Here is a 10,642-nt window from a genome sequence, read left to right as displayed (position 1 = left end):
ACATATTTGTGGGAAAATATATTTAAAAAAAAATTATATTCTGATGATGTTTAGGCCAGCAGAGAAGGCCTTGCAGGCCCTGACGGCCCACCACTGGCTTTATGTATTATGGGACTTAACTCAACTTCGGTTCAGTCAATTCTGCAGGCTGAATATTAAACGACCAATTAACATGTTGAAAAGGCATCACAGAAAATAATTGGGAAATTTCAATGAATGAATGATTGAATTTCACAACGCCAACCATGAATGTGAGAGATACAGGTAGAATCTAGAGAGGATCACCTTGGCTCTGACGTTCTCGTAGGAGGCTGGGCTCACCAGAGAGAAACAGATGAGGAACACGTCCTGAGAGAGAGAGAGAGAGAGAGAGAGAGAGAGAGAGAGAGAGAGCGAGAGAGAGCGAGAGAGAGAGAGAGAGCGAGAGAGAGAGAGAGAGAGAGAGAGAGAGAGAGAGAGAGAGAGAGAGAGAGAGAGAGAGAGAGAGAGAGATCAAGCTCTATGCATTATCACAGGACACCGGACTCAATTAGGTTTGTGTGTGTGTGTATTATATATAAATACATGTGTGTGTGTGTGTATTATATATAAATACATGTGTGTGTGTGTGTATTATATATAAATACATGTGTGTGTGTGTGTATTATATATAAATACATGTGTGTGTGTGTGTATTATATATAAATACATGTGTGTGTGTGTACCGTCTGTGGGTAGGACAGTGGTCTTAGTCTGTCATAGTCCTCCTGTCCTGCTGTATCCCAGAGTCCCAGGTTGACTGGCTTACTGTCCACCATCACATTGGCTGAGTAGTTATCAAAGCTGAGGGAGAGAACACACACACCTTTCTAGTGTACTGTACATATCAAGTGTGTGTGTGTGTGTGTGTGTGTGTGTGTGTGTGTGTGTGTGTGTGTGTGTGTGTGTGTGTGTGTGTGTGTGTGTGTGTGTGTGTGTGTGTGTGTGTGTGTGTGTGTGTGTGTGTGTGTGTGTGTGTGTGTACTCACACGGTAGGGATGTATTCTCCAGGGAAAGCGTTGGTTGTGTAGCTGATGAGAAGACATGTTTTCCCCACAGCTCTGAAACACACAGGGACAATACACATCAACGTTTTCAATAGGACTCAATGGTCATTTAAACAGCTCTGAAACACACAGGGACAATACATATCAACGTTTTCAATAGGACTCAATGGTCATTTAAACAGCTCTGAAACACACACGGACAATACATATCAACGTTTTCAATAGGACTCAATGGTCATTTAAACAGCTCTGAAACACACAGGGACAATACATATCAACGTTTTCAATAGGACTCAATGGTCATTTAAACAGCTCTGAAACACACACGGACAATACATATCAACGTTTTCAATAGGACTCAATGGTCATTTAAACAGCTCTGAAACACACAGGGACAATACATATCAATGTTTTCAATAGGACTCAATGGTCATTTAAACAGCTCTGAAACACACACGGACAATACATATCAACGTTTTCAATAGGACTCAATGGTCATTTAAACAGCTCTGAAACTCTCAGGGACAATACACATCAACGTTTTCAATAGGACTCAATGGTCATTTAAACAGCTATAACCTTTACCATTAGTGGGGAAATGCAACGTCCCACTGTGACAACACATTAGTGGGGAAATGCAACGTCCCACTGTGATAACACGTTAGTGGGGAAATGCAACGTCCCACTGTGACAACACATTAGTGGGGAAATGCAACATCCCACTGTGACAACACATTAGTGGGGAAATGCAACGTCCCACTGTGACAACACATTAGTGGGGAAATGCAACGTCCCACTGTGATAACACGTTAGTGGGGAAATGCAACGTCCCACTGTGACATCACGTTAGTGGGGAAATGCAACGTCCCACTGTGACAACACATTAGTGGGGAAATACAACGTCCCACTGTGACAACACATTAGTGGGGAAATACAACGTCCCACTGTGACAACACATTAGTGGGGAAATGCAACGTCCCACTGTGACAACACATTAGTGGGGAAATGCAACGTCCCACTGTGACATCACATTAGTGGGGAAATGCAACGTCCCACTGTGACAACACATTAGTGGGGAAATGCAACGTCCCACTGTGACAACACATTAGTGGGGAAATGCAACGTCCCACTGTGACATCACATTAGTGGGGAAATGCAACGTCCCACTGTGACAACACATTAGTGGGGAAATGCAACGTCCCACTGTGACATCACATTAGTGGGGAAATGCAACATCCCACTGTGACATCACATTAGTGGGGAAATGCAACGTCCCACTGTGACATCACATTAGTGGGGAAATGCAACATCCCACTGTGACATCACATTAGTGGGGAAATGCAACGTCCCACTGTGACATCACATTAGTGGGGAAATGCAACATCCCACTGTGACATCACATTAGTGGGGAAATGCAACATCCCACTGTGACAACACATTAGTGGGGAAATGCAACGTCCCACTGTGACATCACATTAGTGGGGAAATGCAACATCCCACTGTGACATCACATTAGTGGGGAAATGCAACGTCCCACTGTGACATCACATTAGTGGGGAAATGCAACATCCCACTGTGACAACACATTAGTGGGGAAATGCAACGTCCCACTGTGACATCACATTAGTGGGGAAATGCAACATCCCACTGTGACAACACATTAGTGGGGAAATGCAACGTCCCACTGTGACATCACATTAGTGGGGAAATGCAACGTCCCACTGTGACAACACATTAGTGGGGAAATGCAACGTCCCACTGTGACATCACGTTAGTGGGGAAATGCAACGTCCCACTGTGACATCCCTGGTTGAATCGACGTTGTTTTCATGTCATTTCAGGAAAGAAAGACGTGATGACATTGAATCAACGTACAAAACTGATTGAATTTGCAACAATTCGTCAACTTTGAACCTGAATCCAATGACCTGATGACATTGTTGTTGATTTCATGTTGAGTTCACGTTAGTTGACAACTCAACCAAATGTAAATCCAAACTAGACGTTGAAATGAAGTCTGTGCCCAGTGGGATCCCTACACCGTTTAAACACATGAAATCGACAATGAAAACATGAAAGCATTTTCAAGGCTCTGTTCCATATCCAACAGCTCAATCAAACGACTCCACTCTGAACAAAGGAAGCTGGGTTTGGCCATAAACAACAAGTAAGCATATTTCAAGGTGAATCAACCAATCACATTCCATTTCCCCAACGTGTCCTGTCATGTGTCAACTTCATCAACATCATGACTTGGGTTAGAACTACATCAGTGTGTTGAGTAATACGTGAACCTCATATAGCCAACTTAAGCCAAGTCTATCATCTTTCTCATCGGCGGACATCTTGTTTTTCCACTGAACCGTTGTTGAAGAAGACGTAGCATAGCCTTCTAGTATGATGACTACAGGTCTCTATCTCTCAGTCTATCTTCTTCCTCATTGAAAACAGCCTGCTTCTTCATCACATTAGACACGAGAAAATAAACTAACACAAATACTCTGTCATTTTTCAGTGTGTTTTGTACTCAATATTTCCATTTGTGTCATTTTTACAAATACTCATATCCAGCGTGCTACTCACAGAGGTCACAGAGGTTGACAAGGGCTCATAACCACGGCAACCGGAGTAGGTCACATGGTTTACAGGAAGCCAGCTTGTGTTTTAGAGAGTGATGAGTCTGTCTGGGTTTTACCATAACCTCCTTCCTCCTTCACCAAAAACACTTGTTTAAGAGACAGAGGCTGTGGGGCAAATGTCTGCATACTATTTGGCATATTATAAAACAGCTAAGCGTGATACACGTACAATACTGTAACATATAGAGCTAATGTTACAAGCAGGGGGCTTGTGAAAATGATGCTGACAAAAAAAAAAAAAAAAATTTTTTTTTTTTAATTTTACCGTTATTTTACCAGGTAAGTTGACTGAGAACACGTTCTCATTTGCAGCAACGACCTGGGGAATAGTTACAGGGGAGAGGAGGGGGATGAATGAGCCAATTGTAAACTGGGGATTATTAGGTGACCGTGTGCCAATGTGCCAATGGGAACCGGGCCTGTATTCACACAGCATCTCAGACGAGGCGTGCTGATCTAGGATCAGGTCCCCAAATGTCTCGTTCTTTGTGATCTCAAAGCCTAAACTGATTCTAGATCAGCACTCCTACTCTGAGACACTTTGTGAATACGAGCCCTGATTAAAACTGTCAGTCAGCACTGAAAAACAGGAAATAGATCCTTTTTGGTATTTATCTGACTTTCATTCTGTTTTTCGGACTATCTTACTAGATGTCTGGTAATGGTGCGCTCTCTTTCTCTCTCTCTTTCTCTCTCTCTATCTTTCTCTCTCTCTTTCTCTCTCTCTATCTTTCTCTATCTCTTTCACCCTCTCTCTCTATCTTTCTCTCTCTCTTTCACTCTCTCTCTCTCTCTCTCTCTCTATCTCTCTCTCTCTCTCTAAATTCAGTTCAATTCAATGGGCTTTATTAGCATGGGAAACATGTGTTTACATTGCAAGTGAAATGGATAAACAAAAGTGAAATTAACAATAAAAAGTGAACAGTGTACTTTGACATAATATGACATTGAAATGTCTCTATTATTTTGGAACTTGTGTGAGTGTAATGTTTACTGTTCACTTTTTATTGTTAATTTCACTTTTGTTTATCCATTTCACTTGCAATGTAAACACATGTTTCCCATGCTAATAAAGCCCATTGAATTGAACTGAATTTAGAGAGAGAGAGAGAGAGAGAGAGCTGGGGGATGAGAGAGAGAGAGTGAAAGAGACATTTCAAATGTCATATTGTGTCAAAATACAGTGTTGTAGCGATGTGCCAATAGTTAAAGTACAGAAGGGCAAATAAATAAATATGATTGTATTTACGATGGTGTTTGTTCTTCACTGGTTGCGCTTTTCACAAATCTTGCTGCTGTGATGGTACACTGTAATATTTCACCCAATAGATCTCTCTGTCTCTGTCTCTGTCTCTGTCTCTCTCTCTCTCTCTCTCTCTCTCTCTCTCTCTCTCTCTCTCTCTCTCTCTCTCTCTCTCTCTCTCTCTCTCTCTCTCTCTCTCTCTCTCTCTCTCTCTCTCTCTCTCTCTCTCTCTCTCTCTCTCTCTGTCTCTCAATTCAATTTCAGGGCTTTATTGTCATGGGAAACATATGTTAACATTGCCAAAGCAAGTAAAGTATATAATAAACAAAAGTGAAATAAACAATAACAAATTAACAGTAAACATTACACTTACAAAAGGTTTAAAAGAATGAAGACATGTAAAATGTCATTATATGTATATATACAGTGTTGTAGTGATGTGTAAATAGTTAAAATACAAAAGGGAAAATAAATACACATAAATATGGGTTGTATTTACACTCTCCTCTCCTAACAACAGGACCTCTACCTCATCATCTCTCAGTGTCCTAGTAAACCAGGTCTGATAGGACACTCTCCTCTCCTAACAATAGGATCTCTACCTCATCATCTCTCAGTGTCCTAGTAAACCAGGTCTGATAGGACACTCTCCTCTCCTAACAATAGGACCTTTACCTCATCCTCTCTCAGTGTCCTAGTAAACCAGGTCTGATAGGACACTCTCCTCTCCTAACAATAGGACCTCTACCTCATCATCTCTCAGTGTCCTAGTAAACCAGGTCTGATAGGACACTCTCCTCTCCTAACAATAGGACCTCTACCTCATCACCTCTCAGTGTCCTAGTAAACCAGGTCTGATAGGACACACTCCTCTCCTAACAATAGGACCTCTACCTCATCATCTCTCAGTGTCCTAGTAAACCAGGTCTGATAGGACACTCTCCTCTCCTAAAAATAGGACCTCTACCTCATCATCTCTCAGTGTCCTAGTAAACCAGGTCTGATAGGACACACTCCTCTCCTAACAATAGGACCTCTACCTCATCATCTCTCAGTGTCCTAGTAAACCAGGTCTGATAGGACACTCTCCTCTCCTAACAATAGGACCTCTACCTCATCATCTCTCAGTGTCCTAGTAAACCAGGTCTGATAGGACACTCTCCTCTCCTAACAATAGGACCTCTACCTCATCATCGCTCAGTGTCCTAGTAAACCAGGTCTGATAGGACACACTCCTCTCCTAACAATAGGACCTCTACCTCATCATCTCTCAGTGTCCTAGTAAACCAGGTCTGATAGGACACACTCCTCTCCTAACAATAGGACCTCTACCCCATCATCGCTCAGTGTCCTAGTAAACCAGGTCTGATAGGACACACTCCTCTCCTAACAATAGGACCTCTACCTCATCATCTCTCAGTGTCCTAGTAAACCAGGTCTGATAGGACACACTCCTCTCCTAACAATAGGACCTCTACCTCATCATCTCTCAGTGTCCTAGTAAACCAGATCTGATAGGACACTCTCCTCTGCTAAAAATAGGACCTCTAACTCATCATCTCTCAGTGTCCTAGTAAACCAGGTCTGATAGGACACTCTCCTCTCCTAAAAATAGGACCTCTACCTCATCATCTCGCAGTGTCCTAGTAAACCAGGTCTGATAGGACACACTCCTCTCCTAACAATAGGACCTCTACCTCATCATCTCTCAGTGTCCTAGTAAACCAGGTCTGATAGGACACTCTCCTCTCCTAACAATAGGACCTCTACCTCATCATCTCTCAGTGTCCTAGTAAACCAGGTCTGATAGGACACTCTCCTCTCCTAACAATAGGACCTCTACCTCATCATCTCTCAGTGTCCTAGTAAACCAGGTCTGATAGGACACACCCATCTCCTAACAATAGGACCTCTACCTCATCATCTCTCAGTGTCCTAGTAAACCAGGTCTGATAGGACACACCCCTCTCCTAACAATAGGACCTCTACCTCATCATCGCTCAGTGTCCTAGTAAACCAGGTCTGATAGGACACCTTGGGGTCCAGTGTTTTAACATACCTCACAGTTCCATGAATTAACAGACAATGTGAGTGAGACCAGAAATGGGGGCCTCCATACATACTGTAGATGAAAATCCTGACTTTTGTCACTGACCCATCGAACAAACTGAGCGTGACACGACACACCTTTGAGTTGCAAAACACAACCTTGAACATGTCAGACAAGTGACCTGAAATGAAGCTGTATGCACTATAGATAGGACGACTGGTCCATGTGTTATGACCATCACTAACAGAGAGAGATTTACCAGCCACTATTCTATTCTATCCTATTCTGAGCCAATCAAATCACTCCTTCATGATGTGTGTATTTACCTAGTTTCAGCTGCTCTGAACAACACATGTTATGTGTCCCAAATGGCATCCTATTCCTTATATAGTGCCTTACTGTTGAACAAGGCCCAGGGGCTCTGGTGAAAAGTAGTGCACTACATAGGGAATTAGGTGCCATTTGGGACACTGTCCCAGTGATCCTCTTACATGCCAGCATTTGAAATGCATGTCCTGGCGTGTACTATACAGCTGCTATGACTGTGTTGGTTTCTCCTATCCACAGCCAAGACTGTCCCATGTTACATAGTGCTCTATTCTGCCTTGCCACTCCATTGAAGTTGGCTTTGGGCTTCAGATTCATTGAAGCTGGATGAAAGATAGTTGTCTGTTAACTAATGATGAACTAAGTAATGAGTAGTAGGGAACTGCACTAACTGTGGAAGCTATTTTAACTCTTTATCTTCGGATACACCTGATTAGTAGTATCAACAAACCTCTGGGTCTCTCAACAGACTCAGGTTCATAATCTGTTACATGATTTGTGAATGAACTGATCTGTACGTGTATTTCTATAGATGTAAAAAGAGAACAGAAAGAGAAGAACTTGAAGTCACCCAGAACAGAGAAAGTGAAGACATCAACAAGCTTCCACTCTTGGCTTCATATACTGAGAGGCCAATAAAACTAATTTAGGGTTCGATTGCTCATTGAACCAATGACTAAATCAGAGCACTAAGATATCATGTGATAAAATAAAATGAAAAACACTTACCCATCTCCCACAACAACACATTTGATAGCCTGCATCCTGCTTAGCCTGAGTCAGCTCCCGCTTCTCTCTGTGTAACAGTCTGTGAGAGTTTCAGACAGAGAGAAAATAACTGCAATTCAACGCCTCATGCAACAGCAGGAAGTTGCTACAGCGCTCACCTCTCTCTCTCTCTCTCGATTACTGAGTGATCTCTCGCTTTCTCTTCCTCTCTCTCTCTCTCTCTTCCTCTCTCTCTCTCTCTTCCTATCTCCGTCTCTCTCTCTCTCGCTCTGTCTCTCTTTCTCTCTCTCTATCTCTCTCTCTCTCTTTCACTGTTGCAGCATGCACAAACACACATACACAGACCCCCCCCCCCCCCCCCCACACACACACACACACGCACACAGTAAAGATAGCCTGCCATCACACATTGAAATGTAAGATATGTTTGAAATATACATCATACACTTTCAAATGCATAATAATAATCATCATCATCGTCATCATCGTCATCATCATCATCACTGACTCTTTCAATGACAATAAGTTGCTCATCTATAAATAACTTTTGGGCCTGTTGACTGAACTGTAATGTTCATTTAAAAACACTAGAGGGCGTTTTGGTGCAATTTATCCAGGAGGAACCGTTTTTATCCCCTCGGTCTGTTATTGGTTAATTATGTTCAACATGTCGAAAACCACTTTGTGAAAGTCTATTTATACATTACACACAATACAATAGCCTACTCGTCATTTTGTTTGATTATAAAAATGGTTTAGTTTTCAAGTAAAACAATTCTTTACAGTAAACTGTAACATAAATCTACATTGAGGCAGTTGCTACATCATTGCGGAAACGTCCACTTCTGTTCTGACAACGTTGATCTTCAGCCTCGAGCCTATAATGTGACGGGAGAGAGGGGGTGTGTTGCAACAAGAGAATCTTGACTGTCACTTTACATTATCGAGCTGTGGAGTTTGCATGGACGACACCGGTTTGTTAATTTGTAATGTTTAAATATCTGTAGTCTATAGGGTCCGTAGGCTACCGAGTTTGACCGTTTCTTCTGTGTGCCAATGACCGATTGCCAAATGGGTAAATTCACTTTTTAAGTTGTTATTGCATTTCAATTCAGGGTCTAAAATGTTATTCTCACCTGTGAATAGAAGCATTGCTACCAAAGGTAATCATAGTGGTAGACATTATTATCTTGAATTACCCTACCTGTTTATAACATTATTGTAACAGATTTTCTACAAATTAGCGTACGTTTTCATGGTCTTGCAAGAGGAACTATTTCATATCCTTCCTTTCCACTGACATCCCTCCTGTTTTCGAAACACTGTGAAGAATGACCATGACAGAAAGGGTAATGGTGACACCTTTATGAATGAACGACTACTTCATGCTCAGTTGTCATGACACCTAAAAGGATGGAGGATTTATTGTAGCCCGAGCGACAGTCTGTCTGTACTATCATACCAAGTCCTTGTCACTCATTGCCATGCTATAGCCATGAGTTGGCAAAAGCACAGACATGTCTGGGACCTGGCTTGTTTTATTATGTGTTAGGATAGGCGACATTTGAAATCATTACATAAATGTGGCATCTCCAAACTTAATTTCCTAGAGATACAAAACGGTTATTATGTAGCTAAATTGCATTTCTTGTTAAAATGCATTGTAAAATATTACGTAAATATGTCATCCAAAAACGTAATTTCATGGAGTTACACAGATTATTTTGAAGCTAAATAGCATGTTGGTCATGTCAGTGTGTGTGTTTCGGGTCATCTTACAGGCTGTAGGAAGGGTGTAGAACAGAGAACTAGTGGTTAGCTGTTTAACAGCAGTATAATAGCCCATATCTAACACTAACTAACCAAAACTGCTGCTTGTTGATATTCTTCTTTAACTTCTTAAGTTAGGGCCAACACCCTTCTCTGGTTCGCATGGATGCATGCCTACACACACACACACACACACACACACACACACACACACACACACACACACACACACACACACACACACACACACACACACACACGGTTACATCCCCCACACAAAAATACTCTGGCTCATGGTTGACATGCTTAGATGAAGATAAACAACGTGAGTTTGGTTAGACTTACAAAAGTTTGGTTAGACTTATTTTATATTCCTCCTAATGCATTACTTTCACAGCTTCACCAACATATAGAAAACACCGTAACATCGTGTGTATAAATATCTAGCCTACTATAACAAAACTGGGTAATATCACATTCACTATTGCATTAACACAGTAGCGCCAGCATTTGCATACCACACACAAAGTTAGGAGCCGAGAGCTCATCAGGGAGGAGTAGAGACAGACAGTTGTGGGATGAAGGGTTGTGAAAGAGAGAGTGGAAACACAATGTGATGGGATGCCTGTGTGGTGTATCTGAATGGCTTGTGGTGATGACTGGTATCGTTCCTATGAACGATACTAGTCATATTCTGGCCTTCTTCCTGTTAATTTGATGCTAAATCTCTCCTGTGGCCGGTTCAGTGGTTTGCCTGTAATGTGCTTTTCATTTGGTTAAGATTATCTTGCAGATGTACGTAACAGGGATTTGTTTTTAACTGTAGGCCATCTGATGAGATGTTGTGGACTTCTGGTGC

General features: G+C 41.9%; 2 protein-coding genes across 2 annotated transcripts in view; one reads left to right on the top strand and one right to left on the bottom strand.

Annotated features, from left to right (window-relative positions):
• Window positions 1-216: 216 nt before the first annotated feature.
• On the bottom strand, window positions 217-8,164 carry LOC129845324 (ras-related C3 botulinum toxin substrate 2-like). Its single transcript, XM_055913211.1, has 4 exons — window positions 8,014-8,164; window positions 1,008-1,079; window positions 705-822; window positions 217-348 (listed from the first exon to the last, which is right to left on the bottom strand). Exons 1-4 carry the CDS (start codon window positions 8,046-8,048, stop codon window positions 232-234), a joined length of 342 nt encoding a protein of 113 aa, XP_055769186.1. The 5' UTR covers window positions 8,049-8,164; the 3' UTR covers window positions 217-231.
• Window positions 8,165-8,927: 763 nt separating this feature from the next.
• LOC129845325 (cytohesin-2-like) overlaps window positions 8,928-10,642 on the top strand; it is a 16,204-nt gene continuing 14,489 nt past the window's right edge. Inside the window, exon 1 of the mRNA XM_055913212.1 lies at window positions 8,928-9,088. Coding sequence (XP_055769187.1) covers window positions 9,070-9,088 — 19 coding nt within the window. The 5' untranslated portion in view covers window positions 8,928-9,069. The remainder of the gene's footprint in view (window positions 9,089-10,642) is intronic.

This window comes from Salvelinus fontinalis, unplaced genomic scaffold (assembly GCF_029448725.1).
Source record: "Salvelinus fontinalis isolate EN_2023a unplaced genomic scaffold, ASM2944872v1 scaffold_0279, whole genome shotgun sequence".
NCBI classification, from domain to species: Eukaryota; Metazoa; Chordata; class Actinopteri; order Salmoniformes; family Salmonidae; genus Salvelinus; species Salvelinus fontinalis.
The sequence above is the reverse complement of the archived record's forward strand: the minus strand, read 5'-3'. Positions and strand labels throughout refer to the sequence as shown.